The sequence below is a fragment of the Chiloscyllium punctatum genome, chromosome 32 (assembly GCF_047496795.1).
Source record: "Chiloscyllium punctatum isolate Juve2018m chromosome 32, sChiPun1.3, whole genome shotgun sequence".
In the NCBI taxonomy this organism is placed as follows: domain Eukaryota; kingdom Metazoa; phylum Chordata; class Chondrichthyes; order Orectolobiformes; family Hemiscylliidae; genus Chiloscyllium; species Chiloscyllium punctatum.
This window is the reverse complement of record NC_092770.1, coordinates 56,742,768-56,758,504: the sequence shown is the minus strand read 5'-3', so window position 1 is coordinate 56,758,504 and position 15,737 is coordinate 56,742,768. Positions and strand designations below refer to the sequence as shown.

General features: G+C 42.2%; 1 protein-coding gene across 2 annotated transcripts in view; it reads right to left on the bottom strand.

Annotated features, from left to right (window-relative positions):
• kdm5a (lysine demethylase 5A) overlaps positions 1-15,737 on the bottom strand; it is a 203,173-nt gene that overhangs the window by 120,573 nt on the left and 66,863 nt on the right. For both annotated transcript variants that reach the window (XM_072552438.1, XM_072552439.1), the window contains exons 9-11: positions 8,744-8,863; positions 3,280-3,438; positions 1,730-1,911 (exon numbers count right to left, since the gene is read on the bottom strand). In XM_072552438.1, coding sequence (XP_072408539.1) covers positions 1,730-1,911; positions 3,280-3,438; positions 8,744-8,863 — 461 coding nt within the window. The remainder of the gene's footprint in view (positions 1-1,729; positions 1,912-3,279; positions 3,439-8,743; positions 8,864-15,737) is intronic.

The window sequence follows — 15,737 nt, the reverse complement described above, 5'->3', positions numbered from 1 at the left end:
AATTATCAAGACTGCTAAAAACAGAGGCAAAAAAAGGTGCTTTGACAAAAACCTTGGTCTGATCTCAGCAGCAGTCTGTGTCCAATTCCATGCATCACAATTTAGGAAAGACAATGTTCAGATGATACACAGGAAATTTATGAGAATCATCCAGGGGATAAACAGCTAGTTATGCAGCATGATCAGACCGGAAACAGTTGGAAAGCAATTTAATGGATAAAGTTGAAATTTGAGAAGTTTGGATACATTTGCAAAAAAAATGCAAAATATTTTCACTAGAAAGAGACTTGGTTAACAGACTTCAGGCCAGGAGCAAAAGAAACAAAGGGGAGTTGAGGACCTAGAATCCAGTCTGAAAAGTAACTTCAAATAGGAAGCTAGATAAATATTTGGAAAGAAAGAAAATTATGGTTACAGAAAAATAATAAGGTAGTGATCAAATTGATTGCTCTTTCAAGGAGCCAGCAAAGATGACTCTTTTGGTACTGTACAATTCTACCACAGTCACGCCTCTGTGCTGCAAATCCACGGAAGCGGAAAACTTTGTCCCCAGAGCCATAGATGTACAGCACGGAAAGAGACCCCTCAGTCCAACTTGTCCATGTCGACCTGATATCCCAACCCAATCTAGTCCTACTTGCCAACACCTGGCCCATATCCCTCCAAACGCTTCCTACTCATATACCCATCCAGATGCCTTCTAAATGTTGCAATCATACTATCCTCCACCACTTCCTCCGGCAAGCTCATTCCATACACGTACCACCCTCTGAAAAAACTGCCCCTTCAGTCTCTTTTATATCTTTCCCCTCTTGCCCCAAGACTATGCCCTCTAGTCCTCTTCGCCCCCACCCCAGGGAAGAGACTTTGTCTATTTATCCTATCCATGTCCCTCAAGATTTTATAAACCTCTATAAGGTCATTAAACAGATCTGCTGACAGTGTTGAATGAAAACCATTCACCTTGGGTGAAAACATATTAAGAGTATTTATTTTACATTCCCTTTAACCTACTGAAAATTTATTTTCTTGATGCCTTAGATGACAGCAGTGAAACGGTTCTATTTGCTTGGAAAACTTAGGCTGAGTAACTGGCAAATGAGTAAACTCATGGTTCCTCAAAGCTTTTTCACTACAATCAATATAATGGAATGCTGACCACTCAACTGGATTGTGTTGGCACAATCATGCTCAGAAAGCCCAAATACCACAAAGAGGGCAGTTTCCAGTATGAGCATCCTCCACTCAGTATCCACAAAGGTCCTGTGGGTGTGGTATGGTGGCTCACCAAGCTTCCTCCAAAACCAAACTTAACCTGATCTCAAACACAATTCTTCAATTACACAATGGCCATTCCAAACAATATCAAACGGAGGAGCAAAACTAAAGATGCTACAGCAATTGAAATCGAAATTCACATTAAAATGCAGAGACTCCCTGCTTCAATGCCACCAAACTGACAAGGCAGTATTTCGCTCACTTGAAGCTAATTTGGATATCCTGGTTAGTACTGCACAGTTCACTGAAGGGAAACAATCGCAAATGGAAAATAACTGGCCATGTTTGTATGTTAATCTGTTTTTACTGTTAATGAATGTCTTTGCACTATTCCAAGAAACAACACGGTATTGTTCAAGGAATGTATTCAAATCTGATAATGCTGAGCGGTTCAATAAATTGTCAGATTTATGCTCTGACTAGACTAGAAAAGACCATTTCAATTACAAACCAGTGGAGGTAGTTGATGGAGTAGCTCCAGTGGTCTTCAATGTGCCAGCAAAAGGAAGAGAAGCACATCCCCACATAAAGCCAAGGAATTTTCATTCCAGAGATGTCTGCGTTGATATGAGTCAATACCGACTGCTCCAGAATTGGCATATTGTTCAGATTCCAACCAGAACTAGCATATTCCTGAGAAAAGATGCAGAAACCAGACAGTGAAATACAAGTAGGGAATAGCAAATTAGAAAATGAGTGCAAGAGGGGTAATGCAAAGGTGGGCGAGGCGGACAGAGCAGTGTCAAGGTCAACAATTTTCATGACAAGACAATTTTCACTGACTTCCATAAGCTTTCACAAGTTAAATTCCACTTTATCTCATTTGAGACGCACAGGGAGACAGGACTGACAGTGCTCAAGTAAAGTGAGAAGAGTTCTTTGTTCCTCAAAACCTGATGCAAACATACTTGAAGGACTGCATGTTTCACCTGGCCCACACAGGGATTGTGTACCAAAGAAATCAGTCTACACAAACTAGAACAAAAAGGAATGCTGCTGTCACATGCAAGTTTTTAGGGGCTCATTTAATATTGCACCAGCTGCAATCAGAAACAGAAGGCTCAAATTTTCACTGCTACTCATAAGCAGCTTTGGAGAGGCTGGGGGTGAGTGCATTGCTGGCTGGGTGTTAATAGGATAATTGCAGAATACATCAAACCAGCTCCTCAATACGGTTCCTCCTATTTATGCTTTTTACACAATTAGTGCATAGTAGTGAGACAAACCTACCAGCAATGGCAGATAATTAAAAATGGTTTCCACAAAGATCTGCACATTGGACTGTGGAGGAGGTGCTTAGCTCACCAAGCTGCTGGTTTATCATGCAAACGCTTCGTTACCATGTTGGGTAACATCATCAGCATGATTTCAGTGAAGCGTTGTTGTTCTGTCCTTTTGGGTTTTTTTGCAGTCTGGTCTGTTGGGGAGTGGAGTGCCATTTCCAGGTCTTCTTTGCAGCAGTTTGTACACTGGGTCTACATGTTTGTTGATGGCAGCTCGGCAAGCTAACTAACTTAATTAAAAAGGGATTACTGTCGCAATGCAACTTTGCCAGAATCACAAAGACTGCTATTTTCTCATGCTCCTTTGTGCAAATTCCCAGAGATAAACATTTCCGATCATGACGGGCCTAAGGAGCTCTCAGCTGATACTGTGGCTTCCCTGCTGCTCTTCATGCTTGGGCCTTAGCTGCACCTCCACTGGTCACGCAGCAATGGGTCACATGGCCTACAGCTCCTGCCTCTGGAGCTCACCCAAAAAATATCCAGTAGCTTGCACAACAAATAAATAAACTTAATCCAACTGTGGCTGTCTCCTGCAAAATTCAGCTGTAAGGTATACTACCACATGAAAATAACTCATGACTCTGCTTTTAATAATCAGCAAAATTCAGCTCAACATGCCAGAGTGCCACAGTTTGAGTCTCAGGCAACCAAGATCAACACCAAACACTTCTATGGGGTGAAGTGGATAAAAAAGAACAAAACAATAAGCCCTTACCTCTTCTTCAGGCATGAGCCTTCTTTTGGTCTCTTTGACTGGGAATCCACTACCAAATTCCTTTGAAGTAATGTCAGCACCATACTCCACAATAACATCCTCCTCAATGCTGCTCACAAGTCGCCAGAACTCCTTCTCCACCAATTCTGTTGGGACCATCTGCCAGAGCAAGACAGACAACCAGTACTTAGTTTGACCCAAAACTAATATAGGAATGGAGGGGCAGAGGGGCAATTAATGACCAAAGTAGTCTATATTAGGAAAGGAATTGAAAGGAGCAAAGATGCTGGTGTTGAGAATGACAAGCTTAGACAGTAAAGTGATGGATCTGAACACGCTGGTATGATTATCTGTTTTTGGCTGTCCAAAAGGCATTTGAAACAACGTGTCACATAAAGACACAAGGTAAGAGCACACGGTACTGGGAGTGATAGAAGGTTGACCAATAGGACTGGGATAAATTGATCATTCTCAGGTTACCAAACTGTACCTAGTAGACTGCCACAGGCAAATCAATACTGGGGCAAGTCCCTGTTCACAACCTGCGTGGATGAAATCTTGCACCTTGGACAATTAGAAGAGCTCAGGCTCCAACATTTTTCAATCAATAAATTTGCATCAATCACATTCATACTCGCCTGTCCTTGACCACAAGTCAAATAAGTAGTACTTCTTGGGTGATACTCCCCCTGTGTGATTCATCTCAAGGGTCAGCACTCTGACTCCAGCTCAGCACTGAGCAGAGATGCTTTGAGCAGCAGACACTCCAGATGTGGTTTACTATGGACCAAACCAAATCTCTCAAAAATATACCAAGACGACAGCAGAGACTCTAACTACTACTTATTTTACATTTTTCTCAGTTAAGTGTAAGTAGTTGCATCCAGATGCAATTAGGTTAATCAAAGTAAATCGACTTGAAGCAAAACACAATTTTTACACTACAGTTAAAATACAGACAATATAAAAATAAAAGAATTGGCTTAACTATAACTGTCGAAATGCTAAACAAAACAATAAGCTTATTAACTATTACAAATTAACTGCTCCAATTTTGTAACATCCCATTAAGACACCTGTGGTGAAGGCAAATTCAGCAAGATAGATTGTCTCACAGGTAATGCTAGCAGTAGGAAGAAAATCCCAGATTTTAGCTGTAACAGACAGAAATAATAGTTTCCACATCTAGCTTCAAGACTTCAGCAACTGCAGAAAATTAAAACGAAAAATCCAGGTTGAGGTCCCACCCATTTAGATTGGTTCTATTGTTCCAACTTTTAAAAAAAACCCAAGGCCTCACATGTTGTTTACTTTATTGCCTTTGAGCATTCCCCTCACTACCTCTGTCTCAACCTCTCCATAAAAAAAAAACAAAATGCACATCTAATAGCCATCGTAACATCACAGGTTGCTGTGCATCACGCTACTACCCACGAACCACCACACGCTACAGTCGCAACACATTGCCTGCCTGCCATCTTTATTAGTTTCTTTAGGGGCAGGGGACGCAAGGTAAGAGAGTTAGCTGGACAGTTTATCTGCGATACCAGCAGCCAAATCCTGTAGAGCCTGAGGTTACCATGAAGGTCTTCTCAAGGCATAGTGAGCATCAGACTAAACTCACCACTAGTCAGTTGACTCGTATACTTATATGCAGCCAAACCTCTACAACGCCCTCTCAAATGCAGTCCTTTAGATACAAGCTTACGCCTTTTTTGTTTAGAACCTCATATGTGGCCATTACTTTGTCAAGATTTGCTTGAATTACACATCAACCACAAAGCCAGACCTGTGCCATGTCAACCAGTGAATGAATTTTCTTTTTCAAGACATGAAAACACTACACATACCCTAGTAGCTCTCCCACTCACTACTCAAAGTCAAATTAATGGAGTACTATCGGTTCTGCACTCTCAGAACATGTAACATACATCCCATGTTTTGTCATTTTCTGCATACATGCAGCCATAGGGGCACATAATCAATTGTTCAATTTCAAACAAAACAGGAATTGCTGGAAAAGCTCAACAAGTCTGGCAGCACCTGTGGCAAGAAAGCAGAGTGAACATTTTGGTTGGTGACCTTTCTTCAGTACTGGATGAGAAACATAGACTCTGCTTCCTTGCCACAGATGCTGCCAGACTTGCTGAGTTTTTCCAATAATTTACATCTGATTTTCAGCATCTGCAGTCCTTTGGATTTATTGTTTGATTTGTTGTGTAATAATGCATGGCAACAATAGCAATCTATCATACTAAATGTGAGCTCATGGCACCACGTTAAGTACTCCACATGCTGGAGAAATTAAAAATACATTTTCAAAGTATATGAAACAGATAATAATTGTCAGCTATCATTGTCATCTTTCAATAACATCACACCGAGCAGAGCAGGTTTACTGCAAGAAGTTGAATAAAGGCAATCCACACGATTAAATGCTTCGATCGTGTTTTAATCATTTGTCTCTAAGTGCAAAATGCTCAAGCCCAGTTGGCAGCTAAAAGGTTAAGCCTTCAAACTCCTCTTCAAAAGCGTCCGCAAATAGTCACAGCATCCTAGTTTAAATAAGCAATAAATATTGGTTCCTGGTCCTATTTCATTTATTATACAGTTACAGCTTAAATTCACAATGTTCAACTCAGTTTAATTTTCGTGTTATCTTTTTTATACCCAGCCCCACTGGCCTCACAAATTCCTCCTCACCACTATTAACTGCCCACCACTTCCTTACTGCCCTTACCCACCTTCCCATGCCCATATCACTGGCCCCCACCTGCCCAAATGGATCTTTAAACCCATCTGGTCTCACTTACACCCAAACCACAACCAGCCTCTTCTTCACTAGTCTCCACCTAGTCCCTAACCCCAATCAGCATTCTCTCACCTGCAGCCTCTCCATTCCATTAGCTCCTACACTAATTCTTAAACAATTAAATAGGTTTTGTCATTAGTTTAACATATTAATTTTTTTTATTTTTCAACTGTGTAGGAGTCAAAAAATGCAGCATGTTTCATATCACTCATCAGGAGCATATGGATTCAGGGCTGTTCTGCTCCTGGAGAGAATTGTTATGAAGTTGAAGGCATGCACTGTCCTTTTAAGAGAGAGTGAAAGTTGAAAAGCTGGTACACACTTGTTATGTGACTGCAGAGTGTCCTGGACAATTTGAAAATGTAACATTTGAGCTGTAACTACACTGGGTTGTTTTCACAACAATTCAAATTCAGTTAATCAATTTAAATTATGCCCCAAGATGCTAACATCTAATCAAATTTGAATTTAACTGTTTTGACAACATTGAACCAAAAAGGCAATCCAACGTTTTGAGGGAAAAAAGCAGGCATTTTGGCAGGTTAGCCAGAAAAACAGCACCTTCTGCCACTGAACAACTGCTATTTAAAACACACTCTCTAAAAAGGTACATTTTCTTTTTCATATGAAAATTCTGTGCAACAGAAGACTGAAGACGAGCCAGGGAGATCTACAGAGCAGGATCGACACAGCTCACTGGTTTTTAAATTTACAGATCAATTTTTATGAGGGCTTTATTGGATCGTATATTGTCACAGAGTGAAAGGTAGTTTAAAAAAAAGTTAAGAGAAAGGAGGATTAGGGTTGTGAACAGTTGTTGTTTAATGTTCACTTCTGGAGTTAAAGAATTTTTTTTTCTTTAAATGGTGAAATTTGGGGTAGTTCTCTGTCACTCATACTTTAGCAGATTACAAGGTGAGGTCAGCTTTGAGTGTTTAGTTTAATTAGCAGAAGGGTTCACCCTGTGTTGCAACAGAATCACAAATAACATTTGGTTGATGTCCAGAGTAAAACTAGAAAGGGAAGGAAAGCAAGGGTAAAAATTTAAGTGACTAATTCAGGAGGCTACTTACTCCAAAATAACCTCAAATCTCAAGTGGTTAGGCCAGCGTTTGTTGTCCATTCCCAACTGCCCTCAAAAAGACAATAGAGGTAAGTCTAGAACTGCTAAAGTCATAGAGGTAAAGGACATCCATAATGCTATTAGAGAGGAAGATCCTGACTCTGATAGCAAAGGAACTGTACACAAAGTTAAAAATCACAACACAAAAGGTTTCATTGGAAGCACACTAGCTTTTGGAGTGCCGCTCCTTCGTCAGGTGATTGTGGAGGACACAGTTGTAAGGCACAGAATTTGTAGCAAACGTTTAGTGTGTTGTAACTGAAATCATACATTGAAAAATACCTTGAATGTTTGTTAAGTCTTTCATCTGTTCGAATACCCTGACAGTTTCACAAAAGTTTTGTGATTTACACATGAAAGGAGTGAAACTGTCAGGGTATTCAAACAGATGAAAGACTCAACAAACAATCGAGGTATTTTTCAATGTATGATTTCAGTTACAACACACTGTAACCTTTTGCGATAAATTCTGTGCCTTACAACTGTGTCTTCCACTATCACCTGATGAAGGAGCGGCACTCCAAAAGCTAGTGTGCTTCTAATTAAACCTTTTGGACTATAACCTGGTGTTGTATGATTCTTAACTTCGTTACACCCCAGCCCAACACCAGCATCTCCAAATTGGAACTGTACACAGTTTGTAAAAATGTAAGTAATAGTTCCAATTCAGGATGAGGAGTGACTTGGAGGGGAACTTGCAGGAGTCGGAGTTGCTACATGTCTGTTTCCCTATTCCTTCCAGCTGGTAAAGGTCATGAAATTGGATGACACAGTCCAAAAGCTTTGAGTTGTCCCAGTTCACCTTGTAGACAATACATCTATAGCCACTGTGTGCCAGCAGAAGACAGAGAAAGTGTTTGGGGTGATGGGTTGGATGCAAATCAAGTAAATCTGAACAATGTGAAGCTGTACACATTCAGACACGTAACTAGCGTCTAGTAAATGGTGGCCAGACTCTGGGGAGGCAAGTTACTTGGCACAGAAACTCCTGCCTATGACATGCTCACATAGCCACAATACCTACATGGCTGGTTCAGTTAAGTGTCTGGCTGACATCATTGAATGATGTGGAACAATGGATAGATTCTCTTTGTTCATGGCTATTGCCTGGCACGTGTGTAGTAAAATACTTGCTATTTATTAGCCCAAACCTGAACTTGTCCAGGTCGTACTGCATATGGACATCTGAAGAGTCGTGAATGGTGTTGAACATTTTTAGCTGATGTTTAGACATTCCTATGTCTGACATTATAATGGAGGAAAAGTAAATGTTGAGGCTGCTTCAAATAGCTGGGTGAAAGCACTACCTTGAGAAATGTCCGCAGTGATGTCCTGACACAGAGGTGATTGACCTCCAACAACCATCACCATTCTCCCTACCGGCTAGGTATGACTTCTAACAATTAAGAGATTCCCTCACCCTCAGATTCCTTCCCCTCCCCCACCACTGATTCTCACTTGCTTGGGGATCCTTGCTGCCACTGTCAGAATTATGCTAGAAGCATTGCAGTGACCCAAAAGATACTCACATGTACTGGCATGTTGAAGTAGTCAGACTTGAAATTATCTGCCATCTCACCAAAACTTTGGAGCGTGTACTCCCTGACTGCCTGCTCAAAGCCAAATGCCTCCGGAGGTTTACTGCATGCCTGTGTATATAGAGGACAGAGAGAAAAAGAAAGATTAAAGGTTAGGTTATAGGGAACTTCAAGCTCACTCCAGACATTATATACCTACTTACATTTGTACAGGCAAGTACTTATTTCCTATAAACCAGAAACAAGTTTGGTAGTATGAAAGCTTTCAGCAATGATAATTTGGGACAAAATTAACAATCAACTAGACAAAAGACAGAATAATTAGGAAAGCAAATATGGATTTGTAAACAACAAATATCTGTTTGAATATCTGGATTGAGATTTTTACCAAAGAACAAACACTGGATTAAATGTGCTGCCTTTATCCAGAGGACATTATCGAACCACATTGGAACGTCAAAGTGCCATGTAAATCAGTTGGTCAACAAAGCTGAAACTGATGAGAGGAAAAAAAATAGTAGTAATTGTGAATGGCTGCTTGAAACTGAAGAAAGGTACACATTGGGGGTTATCCATACTGCTGTTAGGACAATGAAGGTAAAATGCAGATGCTGGAAATCTGAAACAAACGAACAATGTTGGAGAAACTCAGCAGTATCTGTGGATAGTAAAAAAATAGCTTTGAGTTGGACCCGTTGCTTGCTTTTGGTATATTTTAGTTGGGTGTGGGGTTTCAATATTCACATAGATGACACTAAGTTTACATAGTCATACAGATGCATAACCTTTGATCCAACTCATCTATGCCAACCATATATCCTAAATTAATCTAGTCCCATTTGCCACCATTTGGCACATATCCTCTAAACCTTTCCTATTCATATACCCATCCAGATGCCATTTAAATGTTCCAATTGTACGAGCCTCCACCACTTCCTCTGGCAGCTCATTCCATACATGCAATCACCCTCAGAGTGAAAAAGTTGCCCCTTTGGTCCCTTTTAAATTTTTCCCCTCTCACCTGAAACCAATTCCCTCTAGTTCTGGTCTCCTCCAACCCTGAAAAAAGACTGTCACTTTATCCTTTCCATGCCCCTCATGACATCAGAAGACATGGAACAGGCCAGCAGTTGACATTTATTTTGTGCATTGATACATTTTAGTTAGAGAAATGAGGTGAGACAATTTACAAGGTAAAATTGAGTGCAAATACAGATCTGGGGATTCGTAACATCTCTTCTGAAATAATTCCTTTGCATAAATGTAACAAAATGAAACTAGATTTTAGTAGTCAATGATGAAAAGCTTTAATAAGTGATTAACTTCAGAATCTATCTTATTCTGGACATGTAGTGAACTAGACTAATCATGAGTCTATTTACCTCTCTTCCTTGTTGAGATCAAGCCAAGAAATGAAACGGGTGTTTCTAATTTCCAAAAGGCATCAAAAAATCCTTGATTTACTCCATGACAAAGTTTAATACATGCTTAGGACATTGATAGAACAAAAAAAAGCTACAACATATATGCAACAAGAATGTTTACTTGTCATGTATCCCTCTCATACACACTGTCTGCTTTTTAAAAAATGTCAAGAAACAAAAAATACTATCGATCACACATCTGTTTTGCCATTCAAAATGCTTGTGGCTAATCTTCAGTTTCCTTTCCCACCCAGCCTCTACATCTTTCAGAGTTTCTGCAGCAGGGAACTCAGTTGAGGTGAAATACAGGAGATCATAAAGCATGCCATTATGTACGGTGCATTGGCAGACATGTGGGACGGTTTTGTAGCATGGAGGATCATTTACAGAACCACTTAGCACCTCCTACAAAGTGATCTACGAACAGAAACTGAGGCATCCTATTTTTTAATGGAAAATATTAGTAAATGCGTTGAAGCCAATCCTTTGCCCTGGAAGTACTCAGTACTGCTAGACCAACACATCTGCTAACCAGCGTCTCAGCTTCCACTACAGGACAAGGGGCCTCTGAACATCACACTGCTCCAGCAGAAACACGATGGTCCAAAAGAATCTGCAGTCTCACCCAGCCAATGTCAGCTGAAGGAGCACTTGGCAAGAAGAATGAGGCCAGCCAAGCGCATGCACATTGCATGAGACACAAGGTGGATATTTGGGATTAGTTGTAGGTTTTTCTCATTGTTTGCTGCAGGCTTTTCCTGATTGCTTGTGAATACAGATATCTGGTAGGGGAATAGGGTGCATTACTTGGAATAGGAAGTTCCTTGTAACTCTCAAACTCCTTTGCATGTGCCCAACTGGTGACTATTCATCTTTCTCCTCGTCCTATGAAGTGGATGACATCTGACATCTGACTTTGTTCTCCCAGAGGATGAAAAGCAAGATAAGAGAATAAGAGTTCCCACTACTTGCAAAGAATGCTCCTTCAAATGCTTGCAAACTGTAATATAGTACAGATCCTTGTTGTAACACACGTTTCATTGACGCAAATTCACTGTAATGTGATTGATGAATTGGGGACACATTTCTACAGAACAAACTTTTAAAATGGTATTGACTGTAAAGCAAATACAGCGCTAACTCTTCAAGCACTGTTTCTAAAGCGCAGTTTTTCTATACTGCAGGAGTGCACAAGAATGCAACCGTTGCATTATGGAAAAATGGACTAAACCTACTACTCCAGGAATGGCATAAATGATGATCACCAACACAATGACTGAGAAGGTCACACTCACCCCAATTTGAAGTTCCAGGTTGGTGCAAAGGAAGAGTACAGCTCTAATGACCTGCCTCATGAAACACAGCATCCTTAAGCACAGCTACTGACTAAATGTGCTGTAGGAGTCATGCTCCCAAAACACTTTGTCGCTAGCATCTTCTCCCCTCTACCTACACAACTTTCCAGTTTGCTGCCTCCTCTCCATGCCCTGAGCAGGTTACATTTATAATAGCATTGAAAGGAGAATCGACGTTTCGGGCATGAGCCCTTCTTCAGGAATGAGGAAAGTGTGCCAAGTAGGCCAAGATAAAAGGTAGGGAGGAGGGACTTGGGAGAGGGGCATTGGAAATGCGATAGGTGGAAGGAGGTAAAGGTGAGGGTGATAAGGTGAGGGCAATAGGCCGGAGTGGGGGTGAGGGCGGAGAGGTCAGGAAGAAGATCATAGGTTCGGAAGGTGGTGCTGAGTTCGAGGGTTGGGACTGAGACAAGGTGGGGGGAGGGGAAATGAGGAAACTGGAGAAATCGGAGTTCATCCCTTGTGGTTGGAGGGTTCCTAGGTGGAAGATGAGACGCTCTTCCTCCAGCCGTCCTGTTGCTATGGTCTCGCGATGGAGGAGTCCAAGGACCTGCATATCCTTGGTGGAGTGGGAGAGGGAGTTGAAGTGTTGAATCACGGGGTGGTTGGGTTGGTTGGTCCGGGTGTCCCAGAGGTGTTCTCTGAAACGTTCCCCAAGTAGGCGGCCTGTCTCTCCAATATAGAGGAGGCCACATCGGGTGCAGCAGATGCAGTAAATGATGTGTGTGGAGGTGCAGGTGAATTTGTGGCAGATATGGAAGGATCCCTTGGGGCCTTGGAGGGAATTAAGGGGGGAGGTGTGGGCGCAAGTTTTGCATTTCTTGCGGTTGCAGGGGAAGGCGCCAGGAGTGGAGCTTGGGTTGGTGGGGGGTGTGGGCCTGATGAGGAAGCCATGGAGGGAGTAGTCTTTTCGGAACGCTGATAGGGGGGCGTCTCCAGCATCTGCTTCCAAGGCCCCAAGGGATCCTTCCATATCCGCCACAAATTCACCTGCACCTTCACACACATCATTTACTGCATCCGCTGCACCCGATGTGGCCTCCTCTATTTTGGGGAGACAGGCCGCCTACTTGGGGAACGTTTCAGAGAACACCTCTGGGACACCCGGACCAACCAACCCAACCACCCCGTGACTCAACACTTCAACTCCCCCTCCCACTCCACCAAGGACATGCAGGTCCTTGGACTCCTCCGTCGCCAGACCATAGCAACACGACGGCTGGAGGAAGAGCACCTCATCTTCCGCCTAGGAACTCTCCAACCACAAGGGATGAACTCAGATTTCTCCAGTTTCCTCATTTCCCCTCCCCCCACCTTGTCTCAGTCCCAACCCTCGAACTCAGCACCACCTTCCTAACCTGCAATCTTCTTCCTGACCTCTCCGCCCCACCCCCACTCCGGTCTATCACCCTCACCTTTACCTCCTTCTACCTATCGCATTTCCAACGCCCCTCCCCCAAGTCCCTCCTCCCTACCTTTTAGCTTAGCCTGCTTGGCACACTTTCCTCATTTCTGAAGAAGGGCTCATGCCTGAAACATCGATTCTCCTGCTCCTTGGATGCTGCTTGACTTGCTGCGCTTTTCCAGCAACACATTTTCAGCTCTGACCTCCAGCATCTGCAGTCCTCACTTTCTCCTAATAGCATTGAAACAAATGCATCTATAGTGAGAATCAGTCAGAGCCATGCAGTACTGAGGGTACCCTTCATCCCACTGAATCTGCACTGACAGATCTACACTAACCCCACTTTTCAGCACTTGGCACACAACCCCGAATGTTCTGACATTTCAACTGCCCATGTATACACTTTTTAAGAGGTCAAAGTTTCCTGTCTCTCTTTATCTCCTCGGCAGTGCATTCCAGATTCCCACAATGCTCTGGTGAAAAAAAAAACACTTTCCTCAAATTCAACCGAAACCTCCTGCCCTTCAACTTAATATGATACCACCTTGTTGGTGAACCTTCAACTAAGGGGAACAGCTACTTTCAATTCACCCTGTTTATGTCCCTTATAATCTTACACAAGTCAATGAGGTCACCCTTCAACCTTCTCTCCTCCAAAGAGGACAACCCCAGTTTATTCAGTCCCTCTTAGCTGAAGTGATCCATCCCAGGCAACATCCTGAATGTTTTCTGCACCCCCTTCAATGCAGTCACATTCCTCTTACTGTGTGGTGACGACAACTACATACAGTACTCTAGCTGTTGCCAAGTTGATGTTCTGCACAGCTCTAACATAACCTCCCTGCTCTTATAATCTATGACTAGACTGATAAAAAGTGTCCATTTATGCCTTCACAATTTCCCTAATAATCTGCTCTGCCATCTTCAGCCCTAAAATCCCTCTGTTTCTCCAAGCTTCCTACAGTCTTGCTATTCACTGAGTACTCCCTTGTCTTATCACTTCTTCTGAGGTGCATCGCCTCACATTTATCAGGATGAAATTCCATTGCCGCTGATCCAACAAATCTGTTTTCTGTAACTCAATACTTCCTCACAATTAATAACCCAGATAATCTTCAAGTCATCAACAAGTTTAGTCATTTTCCCCCCAACCTCTCCATCTTCCCACCTGTTTCATTTATCACAAGCAATAATGGGACCTGTACGAACCTCTGTGGTACACCCTTAGCCAGACAAACAAACTAATCAGCAACCACCACTCTGTGGCTGGTCACTAGCCAATTCTGAACCTAACTTGCCAAGTTATTCTGGATCCCATGTGATCCCATATTCTTCATCAGATTTCCATGTGGGGATTTGTCAAAGGTTTTGGTAAAATCCATTAAAAAAATCAATTGCACTTGGTCAGCTCAAAAAAAATGATGAGTTTTTTTGCCTCCCTCCTACAGAGCCACTTTACAATCCCTGAAAGATCTTTCAGAACTTTCTCCAATACTCTCCCAACCAATGACATCAGACTTGGTGGTCTGTAGTTCCATGGTCGATGCTCTACCATCCTTCTTGCAAAGCAGAACCACTTTAGCTGTCCTCCAGTCCTTTGGCATCGCCCCTGTGGCCAGAGACGATTTAGAAACTTGGATCAGAGACTGTAATTTCCTCCCTCATCTCCCACATAAGTCTGGGATGCAAATCACCCAGACCTGGATATCTGTCCACTTCAAGTCCACCAAAACTCCATTATTTCACACACTACATCAACTTGCTCAAGAACTCCAATTCCTCTCCCTGAATTCAGTTTTTGTATCCTCCTTCTCCAGAGTGAAGACAAGGAGAACATCAACTCGTTTAAAGTTGCTGTTCCCTTACTGTGTGGAACTCACATTAAATCTCTTCAATAATTCAACACAATCCTCACAAACCTGGTTTGATTATGGAGGTGGTGGTGGCATAATGGCAAAGTAAATAGACTACCAATTTAGAACCTCAGGCTGTTGTTGCAGGGACAGGAGTTTGAATCCTACTCTGACAAATCTTGATTCTTGCTCTGACATGCAACTTCAGATCTACCTTACAATATAGTTTACCCTAAACTACACTCTGGACAATACATGCTGGTCTAGCCAATAATCCTGTCAAAAAGTTAAGTTAAATGGCTCAGTTAGGGAATGTTTATTAAAGCAAAAATATAAAAGGTATGAGCCAAAGGCATGCGTATGGAGTTAAGCCACAGATTAGCAATGATCTGATAAAGTGGCAGGACAGTGCAGAGGGGCTGAACTGCCTCCTCCTGATTCTATGTACATAATCAGGCAGTGTGACTCACCTCTCCTTTTTACTTGTCTAGCTTCTCCTTAAATACATGTACGCTGATCACTTCAACCACTCCCTTTTTGGCAACAAGTTCCACACTCTCATCGTTCTTTCAAATACACAAGTGCTTTCCTGAATTTCCTATTGGGTGTATTGGTAACTACCTTATAATGATGACCTCCAGTTATACACACCCCTTTAAAAGGAAACACAATTTCTGTACCCACATGACCAAAAGCCTGCACATTTAATCCCTCTGCTCTAAAGAGAACAAAGTCTTCTTCCTTTTGTTTCTTCATGTACCAAAAGTCCTTGTTCTAAAGCAGACTTATAATTATTCTCCCCGAACCTCTCCGAGGGCTTGATTTTATCCTGAGTGAAACTCAGAATCAGACAAGAAATCCTGAAAATCCTGCAAAGTCCTCCTCACAAACATCTGGGGGCGAGTGCCAAAATTGGGAGAGCTGTCTCTCAGACTAGGCAAGAACTGA